Consider the following 18,972-nt stretch of genomic DNA (forward strand, 5'->3'; position numbering starts at 1 on the left):
GTTGTGCCAAAAAGTGATTGTCTGCCAAAAACTGATTTCCGGTATTTGCCAAAAACTGATTGCTCGTATTTAAACTGCTAAAAGTAACTTGTTGGGCTATAACATGTGAAACACGTGTCAAATGCATCCCTCATGGATGACATAAAGTCATCTTGAGCCACAAGCAACATTCGTGTAACAAGGTAGAAGCCACAATCAGTTTTTGGCAGTGACTTTTATATAACCTTTACTTATGCAGTTACAAAAATCTCATTAACATTAAAAATGTCTTCTGTAAGAGTAAGTTGGCCAAGAGGACAGCAGAAATGGCAGCAAATATTACAATAGTTCTGTAAAAATATTTTAAGTGGGGATAAAGGACCAGATTGGTTATAATGTAAGTACAATAACACAGAGTTATAAAGATACTTGAAAAACAGATAATTTTTTAATTCTATATATAACCCCTTCGTAAAACCCTGTTCACCGAAGTCTATTTACCAACATACGTAAAGATATTACATGTAAAAAAAATAAACAGAAACATTGGAAATCAGTTTTTGGCAGGCAATCACTTGGCACAACACTCGGCCTTTAAGGTGTCGCGGATAAATACAACAAAATAAAACTAGTACCGGTACCGAAAAAAAGAAGATTTATTCATAACACACGTGAAAAGACCAAGGAAAACCGAGTAAACGATAAAAACGATAACAAAATAACGCTGAAAACCGATAAAAACCCTGAAAACTATACATTTCACACCTGAGCCTCAACTCTCGCGGCCCGGTACCAAACGACTCACGGACCGGTACCGGTCCGAGGCCTGGGGGTTGGGGACCACTGATTAAGAGGACCCGAGGGAAGCTCGGAAAGCTAAGCAGAAGTTATTTGGAGAGGAGAGTGACTGCCGTTGGTTGAAAAGAGAGGTAAAAAAGAAAACTTCAGTGGTGTGGAAACATTATGGGTTCACGGAGTCAGACGTGGATCAAGTAGACATAGTGTGTAAACTTTGCTACAGTGTCGTAGCTGCACCACAGAGCAACGCTGCAAAGTTCACTAAACATAGATGTTTACATTTTTCATTTATTTTTTATATTGCAAACATTTGCACTGTTATCAGTATTTGCACACTATTTTATATTATTTTTTGACAATCTTTAAAGTCATTATTCAATACATTGTTATTGTTAAATAAATATCGTCAAATAATCGAGATCTCAATTTCAGTGAAAATAATCGTGATTATCATTTTTGCCATAATCGAGCAGCCCTATGGCTAGCTTTGTCAAAACTAAAAACAGCACTGATAAGAACACTGTTTTGCACATCATTGTGTTTGCAGAGATAATTTTGATGGGCATCGCTACTCCCAGTCACGGGAAAAAATCCCGTTGAGACTCTCAATACTTATTTATTCCTTGTGGAGTTTGGTGTGTATCTTTAGATTACACTGGTGTCTAAATCTTTTGCCACAAAATCCACAGTTATAAGGTTTCTCCCCTGTGTGAACTCTAATGTGCGTCTCAAGATGAATCTTTTGATTAAATCTTTTGCCACAGAAATCGCAACCAAATGGTTTCTCTCCTGTGTGGACTCTCATGTGTATCTTTAGATTCCCCTCTTGGTTAAATATGTTACCACAAACACCACAAACAAACTGTTTTTCTCCTTTGTGGAGTGCCATGTGTGTCTTCAGATTACACTGGTAACTAAACGTTTTACCACAATCGCCACAGGTATACGGTTTCTCTTCTGTGTGAACTCTCATGTGTCTCCTAAGTTCGATCTTTTGGTTAAATCTTTGCCCACAATTGTCGCAACTAAACGGTTTCTCTCCTGTGTGCACTCTTATGTGCATGTTAAGATTTCTTCGATAGTTAAATCTTTGTCCACAAATGTCACAGCTAAATGGTTTCTCCCCCGTGTGGACTCTTATGTGTCTGGTAAGGTTTGTCTTTAGGCTAAATCTTTTACCGCATTTATCACAAGCATACGGTTTCTCTCCAGCATGGAGCCTCATGTGTACATTCAGACTTCCTTGATATCTAAATCTTTTACCACAATCTGCACAACAGAATGGTCTTTCTCCCGTGTGGACTCTCATGTGTACTCTAAGATCTTTCATTTGGTTAAATCGTTTACCACAATCATCACATCCAAATCGCTTCATCTGAGAATCGACACTTTGCTCCACTCTAGAACTTCTCTCATTCACCAAACAACTGGAAGACCTTTTTGCATTATTTACACCTGACTCAGGTGTTCTGTCGTCATTCAATTGGCTGTCGCTGTCGTCAGTTTCAGGTCCACAATCTGACAAAGGTTCCTGCCAGCCATCCTCACTGACTTCAGTCTCAGAAGATTCCGGTGCTTCGCCATCAGTATTTGTTTGTATATTGTTATTTGTACTTCGGTCCATTTTCCTCTGTTCAGAGGAGTTGCTCGCTTGAGTCTCAGTCTCTATCTTGTTTTTATTTTGGTTTTGATGAACCTTTAATGACTGAGGCTTCTCTTCTTCATCTTCACTCTTCACATGAACAACAGTAAATGGAAACCTCTTGATATCCTCCTCCAGCCCATTACAGTGAACTCGCTCTTGATTTTTCCACAGCTCTGAGTCAGGATGGTTCACACTGGGGCTCCATTCACATTCATGGGAAACCTCTTCTTTTATCACCAGTAGCTGCTGGACATCTACAGGGAAGACTGAAACACACACACTCATAATTAAGAGCAAAAACTCTATAATCACATAACTTATCACTGGTACTAATACTCCATGTTAGTGAGATCTGAGATGACTGTGGATAGACAGTGCTATTAAATATAATCTAAATTAATCTTAACTGTGACCACCTAATAGAAAATGACATTGCCATCCAATACCATCCAGCCAGCAGTGCTGCCCCTCAGCCTCTTAGCGATGACCTGATTTATACAGTTGGGACAAATCATGGGTAGTTTTCAGAAAAGTTGACTTCTCATCTTGACCTTGAAGTTAGTGTAATCTTTCAGTTGATGTGCCGACGTTATGAATTTCAAAATCATACGATACCCTTGTGAGCGATTGTATAGCATGCAAGCAACCTGGGTGTCCACATCGTCCACCTATCAGGTGGGGTGTCGACAATACCCTATCAGGCTTTTACGGCTGAAGGTACACGAAAGTCCGTATGAACATCCCTCTTTTCCCCTACAGCCCCGTTTTCTTCCAAAAATCATGTTCAAATTCTGGTAGTGTCCCAGACTGCAGCTATTCAGTTTTCATTTGTGCCAGAAATACACAACTCAACACTAGCCATGCAGCTCCTCTTCTGATATGTACAGCTATTGGTATCATACACCTTTACAATACTCCAAATTTATTCTCACCCCACCATTTCCTATTGCTGAATATTACACCCACTACTGCTACCTACTACTAACCTATAACATAAAAATCAGCAGGATAGATTTCCTTTTACTGAACTGTTTCAGTTAACAGGGAATACTTATAAATGTATTTTTTTCTCTCTGTCAGGGTGAACCATTTGATTGATTAGCTAACATTTAACCATTACACAAAGAACGATCATCCACTGGCAAACATTTTAGACCAGGAAATACAAAATCAATCATTTGAAGTGGTCCTTTTCTCCATATTTTTAAATGCAGGTAACATTCACTGAGTATTTTCATTCCTCTGGGACAAGCTAATGATGGACGTTGACTTCTTTGCACAGCTGGATTTCTTGTTTTTAATACTTCAACTTTCTGCATTTTATGAAGTTTTTTGTGTACAATTTTTCTGTAATCTGTATGCTAATGATCCAATATTAGAGGAATTGCATATGCCATCACAATTGTAAAAATGTTGTGACACTGCATAAAATGTAAATAAAACAGATTTGCAAGTCTCATAAATCCACATTTTTTTTAATTCACAATAGAACACAGACAACCTGTCAAATGTCACAGCTAAATGTTTTGCGAGCTTAGATTATTTATCTGGTTAACAGTGGTTTAATGGTTGTACAGCAATAGTGCTAACGAGCATGACCGAGGGGGACCCTGAGCTGATGGACAGGTGCAGGTCAGACTTTGGGAAGACTTGTCTTTGATTCTAAAACGAGGTCACACATCAGCTTGTGCTGTTAGTTTTAAAGTATCAGTCTACTAAAATTCTGCAAATCAAATGCTAATGTTTTGAGGATACTTTTAGCTCATAGTCAGCTGTTTGCACAGATAATGTCTCTGTTGTTTGTTGCCTCCGCAATCAAAGACATGTATGCACTTTTATAACTGTGGCTACAGCTCTCTGAGTGTACATGCATGGCTGCAGTTATGCAGGCTGTGTGTGAGAGCAAGCACCTTTAATTTTTTTTTTTTTAATGGAATAGTAAATTTACTTGAGCCAAATGCCCCTCAGTCAAAGTTGGTTGCTCTTGTTCCTATGCTCTCGTGCCCATGACCCTGTCCCAACTTGCCATCAAATTCAAAATGATCTCATTTCTTTTCTTAAAACGGTTAATTTTTCCAGTTTATAGATGTGGTATGCTTTCTGTGTTCTATTGTTAATTAAATATGGGTTTATGAGATTTGCAAACCACTGCATTCAGTCTTTGTTTACATTTTACACAACTTTGTTTGGAAATGGGGTTGTATCTATCAGACGAGTATCTGCCTTCACTGCTCCCATACGACCATGCTTAATGTCCGTGTGTCGCTTAGCTTCCTCCCTTAGCTCCTTCTCTCCTTCTATTGGAAGGTATCAGTTCATGTAGCTGACTACATGTTAGGGGGACGCTTGTTCAGACTGACGCAAACGTGGCAAGGTGCGCACTGTTTGGAGCCATATGCGGAGATTTTCATTCACAAAAAACCCGGTAATTATTTCAACAAGTTCAAAACACTCACCCGCAGCCATTATACACCTTCTACTCTACCTCTGGATGCTCCTGCCTGATGATGCGCACCCGCACTGGAAACACAACTTGTTCTTCCCCTGTGCAATAATGCACATACTTCCGGTCTATTTTTCATAATAAAAGCCATAGATACATTCTTTACTATCCTTAAACTGTATTAGTGAATCTGTATGGCAAAGACCATCGCCTTCAGTACAATGAGCAGGAAAACACTCTGTCTAAGGGAAACTACCATCACTTTTTGTACCATGAGCTTTCCTGTAGTTGGCTTGTAATTTTCTCGACCAGTTACGTTTAAGTAGGTTTTTGCTGCATATGTAGCAGGTTGAAAAAGCTACATGTTTGTTTTTGCAAGAAAACCAATTACCCCCTTATTTTTTGTTTATTATTGTGACTTATTTTGACATTGTTATGTGTTGCCAGACCATGGTTATATTTCATTATGCCAGTAGATGGTGCTCTTGCACTGCTGTGAAACTACCAGAGAGACTCTAGCTATAGGCTCTGCGCATGCGCAGCTCAGAAATAAATGAGCTCCGGCCTGAGCAAGACGCTAACTTCAGTGTCCTCTCTATTAATCCACAGGTACTGACAAACAAACTTTTATGTTACCGAACTGGTAATAAATGTCATGTAAGTTGAGTAACAACTGTTCGGCTATATTTTGAGATGAGAGTGGTATTTTGTTGTAATGAGTATTAGTGTATCATCGGCATAATGCTATAATGCTACGTAGCACTATAAGTATATGCTATGATAGTGGCAACCTGCGACTTCCGAAAATGTGTTTTAGTGTTTGTTTTAGTTTTAGCCAAGCAGTACTGAGTACATGTATTAAGGGGAAAGGTTTTTGTTGGTGAAACAACGTTTGCAGTCGTCTGCCGCCATGTTGTGTTGCGTTCAGGGGACGCCATGTTCAAAAGTAATAGCGTATATGGCGCGAATGTGGGGAAAGGTTGTGTGAATGTGAGATGGGTTATTTTGGTATGATGTTATGCTTTAACCGCGAGTGTTTTGTTTAAGTTGTGAGTATGTAAAGTCATTTTGAATTAGTTTGTATTTATTTTGCTTTTGAGAGAATGCTTTTTGTAACTTTATTTATGTTTATGAACTCTGTTATTTTATGGGAAGAATGCATGGTCTAGTGTGATTTGTATTGTGTATATGTAGAAATAAATGAGCTCCGGCCTGAGCAAGACGCTAACTTCGGTGTCCTCTCTATTAATCCACAGTTTGCTCATATTTGGCTACGCAGTGCTCTCTAGCCTGTGTGCCGCTTGCTGCCGGTCCAGATTCCCCTAGGTCTGGTGCCGGTAACACATACATAAAAAAAAAAAAGTGTGTGTGAAGCAAAGGAGATGAATTAGGTCAAAATGCAAGCTTGAAATAGATGACTATCCGGTTGTTCAGTGATGACGCGGCGAATCCTACTTCCGGGTCTAAAGTAGTCTGCGTTTAATATGGCTTTTGTGTTGTTAACATATTTAATGCTATGTATTTTCTTCTATTTGATCTCAAAAAGCTCCTAAAACAGTCAGTGATCACTGTTGACCTCCCTCGGCTTTTATTACCACTAATCATTTATTTAAGCTCAGTTTTTAAAACCTTAGGATGTAACTACAGCCCAGCCCATACAGCAGTATATGAATGACTAACCTCGTATTATGGATGGATTATTTCAGTTGTTCTCCTGGCTGAAGTTTTGTCCTTTTACAGCATCCTGCCATGCGATTACATTTGTTCCTGACCACCGACAACACTCACGTTAACTTTTATCGAGTGGAAAAAAAGTTAGTTTGTTCATATTATGCTAACATAGCTGTGTCGCTAGTGGTCACGTAGCACATCATTATATACCAGCTAGCCAAACTTCAGTAACCCTACAAACGTCACTACTGTTTCGTTTTCTGTCTTCATTTATGTTGGAAGTGATAACAGAGATGTACGTTTTAATTTGTTTCCAAAACCCCGCAGTCAGGACATGCTATATTGTATTTAGATAGAAGCTAGCGAGCTAACTGCACTCCACACTGTATATAAATGCCACTTGTTTTGCACATATTCAACTCTGTATATTTTATATATTTTATATATTTTATTATTATTATTATTATTATTATTATTATTATTATTTTATTTTATTTTTTTACTATTTAATTTGTAAAAATGTGTATACACACACACACACACGTAGGAAAATATTTAGTATACACATCCAGAAATGCATACACTATTATATATTGTACATATATTTATTAGTTTCAGGTTGGCCATTCTTGTATTTTGCTCGTTTGTGTTGTTGTGTTTGCACATCTCTGTTGCTTGTGGGGCTCGCACACAAGAATTTCACTCGCATGTGCTGTGCCAGTGTGCCTGCACATGTGATGTGACAATAAAAAGTGATTTGTGATTTGATTTGATAACTTCCTGCTAACTTCTAACTCCGTTAAATGTCATAAATTCCGTTTTCATGGATGCCTGGATGTTAAACTCAATTGTTACACCTGGTAGAGCAGAACGCTGATCATTTTATTAAAGATGAAGACTTTAGACAGTTTTTCAACTCTCAGTAATGCCACAGTGATCGTTTGATATATGGACCTGCAGCGGAGTTTAGACCCAGACACGGCTAGTGACGTCAAACTGAACAACCGGATTAAATTATCTGTATTTTAAACAATCTGGATATATTATCCATTATCTGAAGATACAGGCTAGACCAAAAGGATTGAAGCTTTGTCTCTGCAGTTTCATGTTTGTACTTAAGCAGAAGTAATAGAGTACCAGACTGATTGTTTACCAAAGCAACACTCTCATGAAGAAGAAGTTTGTTAAAGCAATTTACAGATATTTCTGGGATTAAAAAATAATAACAAATATTCCTGTGAAAAAACTACAGATTTTTTTTACGTTGTGAACATCATCCAGCATGAGGTACAACAGAGCCATTTATTTATGTTTTGTTAAAAAAATGAAGAAAAAAATTCTATTATGAAAACTGTAATAAATATTAAGTTATATTTAATGACTTCCCACCTAAAATGATTTAAACTGAGAAATTATAATGAGCAGATTTCATCAACATGTATTAAAGACATGTTGTCATTTTAATCAAAGATTTAACAAAACACATGTGCAAATGCACACCCACAGAACTAACACTAAAGAAAGATTGCTGACGCAAACAAAAAGAACATACACCATATGTATTCATATAACTCTACCATATGAATAATTAATAAATATTATTTAATCATTCATACCTCATACGAATAATATTAACAGGTGTTAGGTATGAGAAATAAATGAGTAATAGTAATGTGCCATAACTTTTTCCTAATATCCCAGCTGTCGGGTAAGTGTAGTGAGGTATAGAGCGCATTATTTCACTCCAAAATCTGGTGAGTAATATCTGTAAGTATCAACATCTCACAGTGAAATATAAATATTTTAATGGATTTGGAGCACTGACTATTTTTTACACTCGTCACCTCATTTGCCTCTGTCTTAATCTTAAACAGTGAGTTTTTTTTCAGATGGCTATGGACATGATAACCAATCAGAGAAGACCAGGTCTCCCAGGTGATGCACATGCAGTTTGCTGGTGTGCAATTTCCAGGTTGACTCTCAAAACATAATATACAAATATTAACTTTAAAAATACACATTTCAAATTCAGTAAAAAAAATACTCTAAATATTACACAGGACACATTAAAATGGCAACACTGTGGTTTGAAACTAACACATTATTTACTGTTCAGTGTAACATCGCCACTGATCTCATTATTGACACTTCACCTACTACCACATCTCTCCTTTTATTATCAGCATTTAACTTTACTTCATGTAAAATGAATACAACCCAATTCAAGCAAAATGTCTCATAAATGTACAAAATAGTGACATGCTGTATATACATATGAACAACATATGAGTTATTTATGCGCTACAAACAACAAAATACCTACAAATTATGACTGAAAGATACTTGAAATCATTCCATTAAGATAAAAGGCTGTTACAAAAAGTATTGATACCCTCTAGACCCTCAATCCTATACAGATTGGAGAGAACTTTATCATCTGAAGTTGCTTTAATAATCTGGTGTCACACACTCATAAAAACATAAGGTTAAAAATGTTGAAGGAGTTTCTCAAAATATGCTACAGAACCAAATGGCTTCATATATATATTACTCTATATAATTTATGAATGTCTCCATAGTGTAGTGGTTTTCAGATTTGATCCTGGGAAGAGACACACAGAGCACCTGAAAAGCATTCACAGTGGTTTTCTTGCTCCTTGTTGTTATGTTACAAATTCATTTTCACCTCTTAACTCGACAAACACTGCCGCATAATGACAAGGTGAAAAATGTTTGCTCAAAATTCTTGCAAATAAAAAATGAAAAACATAGGCTGTGAATACTTATGTACATTTTTTTCTTCAATACCTTGAAGCACTTCTGGCAACAATTAGAGCCTCAAGTCTTTTTGGATTGCTGTCCAGTTGGAAGATCAATCTTCACCTCATTTCAAGGTATCTCTAAACACCGCTGCATTCATATTTCCCTTGACCGTGACTAGTTTCAGTTCCTGCCGCTGAAAACATCCCCACATCATGATGTTGCCCCCACTAGCAGCTTTAATGTAGGGATGGTATGGGCCAGTTGATGATTGGTGGCTGGTTTCCTCCACACATGACCTTCAGGCTAAAGAGTTCAATCTTTGTTCCATCAGACCGGAGAATTTTGTTTCTCATGGTCTGAGAGTTCTTCAGGTCCCTTTTGACAAATTCCAGGTGGACAGTCACTTGCTTTTTACTAAGGAGTGGCTTCTGACTGGTCACTATACCATAAAGGCCTGATTGGTGGAGTACTGCAGAAATGGTTGTCCTTCTGGAAGGTTCTTCTCTCTCTACAGAATGATACTAGAGCTCTCTCAGAGTGACCATTGGGGTCTTGGTCACCTCCCTGACTAAAGCCTTTTTGCCATAATCTCTCAGCTGCCTGAGCTTCCTTTTGATTGTCACGGCACAGGGTGTGAGTATTTTTGTACATTTTATATTTTGCTTTTTGATTTTAAATTATTGTTTGTAGAATTTTGAGGTGAAAAATAAATGTAATACATTTTGAAGTAAAACTGTAACATGAATAAAATGTGGAACAACTGCGTAAGCAAGGGTATGTGTAAAAACTGTGGCAACCCCTAGCGAATAAAGGAACAGCTGAAATTCAATTTGTATCTATTACTAAACTATTCTGTGTGACCTTTCATGTGTATCTTTAGATTACACTGGTGTCTAAATCTTTTGCCACAAAACTCACAGTCAAAAGGTTTCTCACCTGTGTGAACTCTGATGTGCGTCTCAAGATGTATCTTTTGGTTAAACCTTTTACCACAGGTGTCACAGCCAAATGGTTTCTCTCCTGTGTGGACTCTCATGTGTATCTTTAAATTCCCCTCTCTGTTAAAGCTGTTACCACAAACCCCACAAGTAAAATGTTTCTCTCCTTTGTGAAGTGCCATGTGTCTCTTCAGATTACACTGATAACTAAATTTTTTACCACAATCGCCACAGACATACGGTTTCTCTTCTGTGTGAACTCTCATGTGTCTCCTAAGATCTCTGTTTTGGTTAAATTTTTGTCCACAATCGTCACAACTAAAAGGTTTCTCTCCTGTGTGCACTCTTATGTGCATGTTAAGATTTCTTTTATAGTTAAATCTTTGTCCACAAATGTGACAGCTAAACGGTTTCTCTTCAGTGTGGGATCTTAAGTGTCTGTTAAGATTTGTCTTGAGGTTAAACCTTTTACCGCATTTATTACAAGAAAATGGTTTCTCTCCACCATGGAGTCTCATGTGTACATACAAACTTCCTTGATATCTAAATCTTTTGCCACACTCACTGCAATCAAATGGTCTTTCTCCTGTGTGGACCCGTGTGTGTATTTTAAGATCTCTCATTTGATTAAATCTTTTACCACAATCGTCACAGCTAACTGATTTCTCTCCTGTGTGGACGGTCATATGAGAATCACAGTTTTGATCCACTCTACAATGTTTCTCATTAACCAAACTGTTGGAAGACCTTTTTTCTGAGTGACATGTCACATGCTTCCGAAGAGACTGCTTGCAGACAAACTGTTTACCACACTCAGAGCAACCTAAAGACTGTTTTGCAATCTTAAATCCCACATCCTTATTTACACTTGACCCTCTGCTGTTGTTTAACCCGCTGTCGTTGTCATCAGTTTCTGGTCCAAAATCTGACAAAGGTTCCTGCCAATCATCGTCCTCACTGACTTCCGTCTTAGAAGACTCTGAAGTCTCTCCATCAGTATTAGATTGTAAATGACAGTTTGCATGTGGTTCTGATTCTGGTGGTCCACTGTCTTCTTCATTGATTTCTGTTTTTATCTGTTCAGCTGAGCTGCTAGCTGGAGGCTCTGTCTCTCTGCTGTTTTCAGTTTGGCTTTGATGAAGTGTTGAGAACTGAGGTTTCTCATCATCATCTTCACTCTTCACATGAACAGCAGTGAATGGGAACCCAGAGATATTGTCCTCCAGCCCACTGAGCTGTTCTCCCTCTTGACTTTTCCAGAGTTCCTCCTGTTCCTCCTTTATGTGAAGAAGCTCTGAGTCATGATGGTCCAGATTAGGGCTGCATTCATAGGGAATCTCTTCTTTTATCACCAACAGCTGCTGGACATCTGCAGGAAACACTGAAACACACACACACTCATAATGAACAATGGCAACTTTGTAATCATGCTGGTATTATTACCTTATGTTATGGAGTTCAATGACTACTGCAAACACACAGTACTGTTTAATTTGATCAAATTAAATAAAACTGCTTGTAGAAACCAATAAAGCAAAAACTATTAAAATGCCAAAATGAAATCCACCAATAACGTAACAATGTTTCCCAAGTAACTATGATTTGAAGGCAACTTGACCACTTAAGGTTTTCCACCAGTGAATTATAAGATTAGCACAGGCCTTATAAATGTTGTGACACAGGTTAATTTTACTCTACTGATGGAGTTTTTATGCAATAGTAATCCTGCTCACTTACATGGTGGATTAAGGTGGATTTAGTGTTGGACTGAAGGAGGAAATTAAGTGTTACAGTTAATTCTGTGAAGTGCCAGAAGCTTTCTTAATAATATGATTAACCTAATATTCAAACTAAAATATTAGTAGTATTATTGCTAAAAATTAACTTGCTGTTTGGTATGTTGTGATATGCAGGCGTATTAGCCTAAGAATGAACACAACATAGTTGTTGCCTTTCATTTGATGCCATCTAGCTCCCTTTGGCCTACACTCTCACCCACAGTAGAAAATATTTGGGCCGTACTGGCTGCCTTTTATATATTTCCTTAGTCAGGGCTCTAGAGTGCGACCAATTTGGTCGCAAATGCGACCAAATTTTTCAGTGGTGCGACTAAAAAAAAATATTTGGTTGCACCTGTGCGACCAAATGTTCGGGTAGCAAAAAAAAAACAAAAAAAACAAACTACAACCTTCCCTGTGGTCAACAACAGACACACATTTTGCCCCTATCGTGGACTAAACCAATCAGAGCTAGTAAGGGGCGGGACCTCTCTGATTGGCCGTGGTCCAGTTGAAAGTGTAGGTGGAAGTGGGAGGTGAGTAGCTTGAATAAAGCGATATCAATTCATTAAATCCTGAATCGACTTTTAAATATAACTGTGTTTTGCCAGAAACGTCAGATTCTAAGATTAACCCTTTACAGCCGATCGGAGCGGGCACACTCCATTTTTAAATCCCGGTAGCACTGCAACCACGTAAGCTAGCGCAATAATTTTTTTTGCATATGAAACCGGAGGAGTTGTACTTACATCTTATGCCATCAGCTTGTCCTAGGTCACAGTTTCCTTCCACATAAAGCTTTGCAAAAACTGCATAAAAATCACTTGCAGCAACAAAAACATGATATTCCAGAAACACGCTTCGCCGATCCGATCAGCTGTTTGTAACACTTCCTATGTCCATCAGCGCGAACTATCACATGACCTGCCCAAAACCGGAAGTGACGTCATTTTGCGGAAATGTAGTTTTTTTTTACGATCGGGGCCTTATGAGCCTATACTTGTGTTTTAAAAAGTTATGTTTGACTTTATGCCTTTCTGTGTCGTTTCTGGGATGCTTAGGACTCATATTGCACTGCTGGAAATAGTTTATTTTGATGCATATACTGTTATTTTGCAAATTTGCACTATAATATTTATTTTCGTTTTTCCTGCAGTATATAAAAATCGGTGTATTTCAAAAATAAAACTATGAAGACACTCAAAAGAAATTTCCTGTGGTGGGAAACTAGTTTGTGCAACTTTTTTGTATTTACAGTTTTGAGCCTCTTAAATTTCTCTAACTAGAAATATATGTTAAAAAAACAAAAACGATTTTCAATTTTTTTGTAGTTTATTGCACTTTTTTGCAATTTATGTAATTACTATGCACCTAATGCAGACATATTATTAAAGTTTGGGCTATAATGGTTGTATTGATGTATAGCAACTTGAAATGCTCCCAAAAATGGCTCCACAGCATGTAAAAATATAATATAAGCTCTGGCGGACTTGGTTCTATGATAGGTCTTAAAGGGTTAAAGCTCACAAAACCATTTCAACAACAACCAAACAGCAAATGAGAGCAGGTACACGGATTCCACACAAAGACGTAAACATCTGCTGTGATGTTCACAATTCTGATGAAGTCAGTACTGATAAATGATCAGAATTATAATATTTCTGACTGTCTGAGGCTAAGTTGAATCGAATCGGGACTTTGAAAACCGGAATCGAATGGATTATAGAAATCAGTGATGATACCCAGCCCTAGTGAGCAGCCTAGGCACGACAAAAGTGGATGTAGCTGTAATAGGAAAAGAACTATTGCTAACTTTTCTGTTAAGTTAAGGCCTGATCCTTCTGAAATTCATAGCCAGTGCTCTGACACGGTGTCATCAATCTTTGAATGCTTTGAAACACATTATATTATATAAATTATTATAAAATTTGTGTGCGCCTAACTTTTGTGCCGGTACGCCTAACTTTTTAAAGTTAGGCGTACCGGTACGCCCATGGCAAAAAGTTAGTCTAGAGCCCTGTTAGTTCAAAATCGCTAAACAATTTAATTTCAAAAAATTGTATTTTCATCTCAACTAAAGAAAAGTGCACAAATACAGCTGGAATTGATCTCTAGAAATAAAAATTCACCCCTAGCCAATATGAAATAAAATGTTATGATGTACCTGATGTTTAATTTACTCAGCGATATATGCACTCTTCTTCTTCTTGCTAAATGATCAAAAAGTAACCTGAACTAACAGCAAACAATGCAGATTTCTGTTGAAGATACTGTTCTGAGCTAAAGAAGTTAATAAACATTCTAGTGGACACAGTTAAACTTTCATGAACACTGACTGTAGCTTGGTTACACTACAGTCAGATTAGGGAAAGCAGAGGTTGGAGACACCAAAATTATTGTGGCGTGTGCAGTGAACTTGTGATCTTGTTGTCTTTGAAATGGTTGCTTCAGGTCCACGACCACTCACAATCAGGTGCTGTGTTCACAGAGACTTTGGTGCAAAGTGCCGATGAAATGCGAGTCTGTAACCATTCGACTCATTCAAAAACTGCAAAAAAATCCTCAATGCAAATTCTTTGCTTCGATGCTTTTTTAAAAAATCCACGACTCTGCATCGCACAGCTGTCACCATGTAAGTATTTCACCCACATTTACAACTAAATATCAACCTGCTATAGAAACCGAGGTGTGTGTGTGTGTGTGTGTGTATAACACAATAGCAGTAGTAACCTGTCATAGTTTAACGTGGAGCCAGAGACCGTCTACAACGATGTGGTGCAGTGCAAAGAGAGGAGCCTTTAACGAGACTCTGAGCTCAGGTGGACTTGATGCTGTAATTTGCAACCTTAATTTAAACCACCTGTTCAACAAACTACAACAGCTGCTGTTTGTTTTACATGACAGAAATCAACAGTAATGCTGCAGAAGTGTAAATAAAAAGTTTGCAAATTGTTGTGTTTTTAAAAAGAGGATTTATTTAACTTTCTATCGCAGTGACACCTGAAGCAAGCAGGGGTGAGTTTAAAGTGGGGGCATCACGTTCTGCTAACATATTTATTTTAAGGCTTTCATAACATTATTTTGCAGATTAAGATTAATATAAAATATCCATCCATCTTCTTCCGCTTATCTGGGGCTGGGTAACGGGGACAGCAGCCCACGCAGAGAAGCCCAGACCTCCCTCTTCCCAGCCACCTCCTCCAGCTCATCCGGGGGAACACCAAGGCGTTCCCTTGTCACATGCCAAACTGGCGACTCTGAGCCCCTCCCGAATGGCCGAACTTATCACCCTATCTCTAAGGGAGAGGCCAGCCACCCTTCAGAGGAAGCCCTTTTCTGCCGCTTTTATCCGCGATCTCGTTCTTTCGGTCACTACCCGCAGCTCATGACCATAGGTGAGGGTAGGGACGTAGATCAACCGGTAAATTGAGAGCTTCGCTTTCACGCTCAACTCTCTCTTCACCACAACAGACCAGTACAGCATCCGAATCACTGCAGCCGCAGCACCAATCCGTCTGTTGTTCTCCCGCACCCTTCTCCAGTCACGCTTCCACTTGGGGGAAGAACTCATCCCTGACCCGGAGTGGGCACTCCACCCTTTTTCCAGCTGAGGACCATAGCACCGCAACATTGTAGAGGCGTGTCAACCAAGACAGCCCAACAAAATATAATATAATATGATATGATATGAACATATAAAATATAAAAATAAAATATCAATAAATTATATTGATTAAAGCATATTTTTATTTCAAAATAGGACATCTCTGCTGCAGTAAAACTGTGAGCTACTGACCTGGGGCTGTGATGCTGGACTCTAAGTTATTATTAATATTAATTATTAACATGTACACCATCAGAACGTTGCACAGGGAAAACCTCAGTTCTGAGAAAGTTAATATGCTCACTTTTCTTTACTGCAGCCACTACATTACCCTTTAAAGGTTTACAGACACATACAGGCTCATTTATTAGCACATCTAAACAGAAAAACATATATTATAAGTTTCCCCCCCCTAATAATATAAGAAAGCCTTCCAACAAGACAGAGTAAAAACTACTTTAATTTATTAGTTAATTTAGGCTGTATGTATGTCTTACGTTTTTAAAATTTCTGATATACTGACATAACTATAACTGATATTATAAGTTATTTACTTTTGCAATTAAGAAAATGTTTTCTTGTTTTGATTTAAATATGTCACATTTATTTGATGCAATAATCTGCTTGATCACTCAAACAATCAATAACTGCAGCCCTGATAAAAAAGACAGTTTGATGGACTCAGTTTACTATCGAATGAGGTCAGTCTGTTTGTGAAAATATGAAAATTAGCTGTGATAAATAAGCATAAATTGCAAATCTGTAGCAGTCTATATACACAGAAATTAACGATAACTATCTGTATTCAGAGTAAAGCTAGATATCATAGATCTGACACAGAAATTCATAAAATTCCTCCACACACAGAGTCGTACTCTTCACTGTAGAGTGACTCAAACTGATTGCAACATGTTGCTAATGTTTCTGTGGTTACAGATTAGATGGCAATTCATGGGCAGACCTTCATTAATCTCTCTGGGAGGAATTGCAAAAAGTCTGAGACAATAAGCCAAACACTTTCCAATCGAAATTGGTCGACCACCATGAATGTAATTTAATAATAATAATAATAATAATAATAATAATAATAATAATAATAATAATAATGCAATCATCATTGTCCATTCTTACTGCAATGTGGCAGAGCCATTAATGATTCATGGTGAATTCCAAGAATTATACTGGAGGGAAATTTCAAGTTTTGTATATAAAACCCTGCAACACTTTCTGCACTAGAGTTTTTGGGGTTAGAGCCAAATTTGAAAATACTCATCAGCATTATGATAAATATGAAAGTCATTCCAAATGCTATGCACACTTATCTTAAACTTTGGATTCGTCCTTGTTGTTTTTTTCAATTTGTTCTAGGTAGAAACCTGATCTTTTTCACAATAAAATAATTATGCTTCAACCAAAGTTGTGCTTCTCCGAGCTGCATCTCTGCTAAAGTCGCCTCCCTTTGCAGCCAATTTCGTGTAGCTGATTATATATTAGCATAGCACAACCGGTCAATGCTGCCCGACGTAATTATTACGAAGCGTATGCTGTGATTTTTATTAACAACACACGCACCAACTAGGTAATTAGTAGTCAGCTATTTCAACATCTTTAAAAGACTCACCTGGAGCCATCACACAGCGTCAACAACACATCTGGAGGCTAGAGCCTGCATCTATACCGGAAACATGACGGTCCGTCGATAAGAGAACATGTTTCCTGCCCCTACCTTTCATAATAAAAGCCCTGGACACGCACTATGGATGTGATACGAATGTGCAAAATCTGTAGGCAAGGATCATGATTTCTGGTATCTGAAGTTTTCTTCTATTGACCAATTTAAGCAAGAAAGACAGTAGATTACGTAATTTACGTTGGGTGTTTTTATTAGTTTTACAAAAACGTTGTAATAAATATTAGGAAGATACAAGGTAGTGAAAGTTGACTTAAAACCTCGGATCTAACTTTCAAAAGCAACAGACAGTGCATAAGAGAGGTACAGAACATAGTTAAAGCGTGACAGAGTGGGTGGAGATGGCTGCACTGACAAAAAGAAGGGAGGTAGCGTTGAAGATGTGAAAATTGGACAAACGAAATGGACAAGGTTAGACACGAGATCATCAGTGGGACAGCTCAGGTTGAGCATTTTGGTAACAAAGTTAGCGAGTCAACGCTGAGATGGTTAGTGGGTAGTGAATACATGGGACAAAGATGTTGACTATGTTGCTGCCAGGCAGAAGGAAAAGCACAGAGAAGATTCATTGGGGTGAAGGACGAGATGCAGAGAGTCAACGTGACAGAGGTGAATGGCAGGGATAGGAAAAGATGAAGGCAGATGATGATGAACCCTAAAGTGAGCAGCTGAAAGGGTTACAAAAAGCTTTATCCAAGCCACAAGAGATCTAGGGCAGTTTTCTATTAGTCCTTTTAGTTTATGTGGTGACATGGTGGCATGGTAGTTAGCACTGTTGGCTCGCAAGAAGAAGTTTGAGCTCAATTCCACTACGCCAGGGTCTTTCTGTGTGGAGTTTGCATCTTCTCTCCAGGTACCCTGGCTTCCTCCCTCAGTCCAAAGGCATGGGGTCAGGTTAATTGGCCATTCTAAATTGGCCATTGGTGTGAATGGATGGCGATTATTTAACTTTTGATTCCTTTAAAATACTGTAAGTGTTATAAATATTTGCATTTTACAGGTTTCATACTGCTTGAGTTCAATAGTAAAATATAACAAAACATTTTCAAAGAATGATCAGAAGTTCAACTAAATGTTTAATATTGCACATCAATGCATCTAATACAAAATGCAAAATTACAACAAATACAATTCAAAACCAAATTTTCTGTTCATAAAGTCCCCACTTGTGTAGAACAAGCTTGAGTAGTCACAATGAAAAAAACCCCAGGTCTATATTTAGCTTAAATCTTTCCTAAAACATCTTCACCAGTTTAATGTGAAAAGGGCCCTTTGTTCACTTATTAATACAATATTAAATAAATCATTTTTGAAAAGTAATTTTCTGGAATTTCATGCCTATTATATTGTGTGTATATATAGCATTTTGATTCATTAGAGAACTACAACAGCCATAATACATCTAAGTCTAAATAAATAAACACAAACTATATTATCATTTTAATGTATGTATTCCAAAGCGCCACAAAGGTTATCAGTTTTGTTACAACCAGGAATCAGGAAAGGAAAATGAAGCAGACAGTGCCACAGATGGTTGTGAAAGCAGGGGTCTGAGTAAAATGCTTGTTTCTTGGAGTCTCATTAACTGGGCAGATGTGCTCTGTGCAGTAATAAACATCTGTAGGAGACTTGAATGAAACTCTATTCCTATCGGGCACAGCTG

General features: G+C 37.8%; 2 protein-coding genes across 2 annotated transcripts; both read right to left on the minus strand.

Annotated features, from left to right (window-relative positions):
- Window positions 1–1,216: 1,216 nt before the first annotated feature.
- On the minus strand, window positions 1,217–4,954 carry LOC113012147 (zinc finger protein 501-like). Its single transcript, XM_026152166.1, has 2 exons — window positions 4,879–4,954; window positions 1,217–2,688 (listed from the first exon to the last, which is right to left on the minus strand). The coding sequence occupies exons 1-2, from the start codon at window positions 4,886–4,888 to the stop codon at window positions 1,394–1,396; spliced, it is 1,305 nt and encodes a 434-aa protein (XP_026007951.1). The 5' UTR covers window positions 4,889–4,954; the 3' UTR covers window positions 1,217–1,393.
- Window positions 4,955–8,622: 3,668 nt separating this feature from the next.
- On the minus strand, window positions 8,623–17,328 carry LOC113012145 (zinc finger protein 501-like). The gene is made up of 2 exons (XM_026152163.1): window positions 17,241–17,328; window positions 8,623–11,618 (listed from the first exon to the last, which is right to left on the minus strand). The coding sequence occupies exons 1-2, from the start codon at window positions 17,248–17,250 to the stop codon at window positions 10,147–10,149; spliced, it is 1,482 nt and encodes a 493-aa protein (XP_026007948.1). The 5' UTR covers window positions 17,251–17,328; the 3' UTR covers window positions 8,623–10,146.
- Between the last annotated feature and the right edge of the window lie 1,644 nt (window positions 17,329–18,972).

Source organism: Astatotilapia calliptera, chromosome 19, assembly GCF_900246225.1.
Source record: "Astatotilapia calliptera chromosome 19, fAstCal1.2, whole genome shotgun sequence".
NCBI classification, from domain to species: domain Eukaryota; kingdom Metazoa; phylum Chordata; class Actinopteri; order Cichliformes; family Cichlidae; genus Astatotilapia; species Astatotilapia calliptera.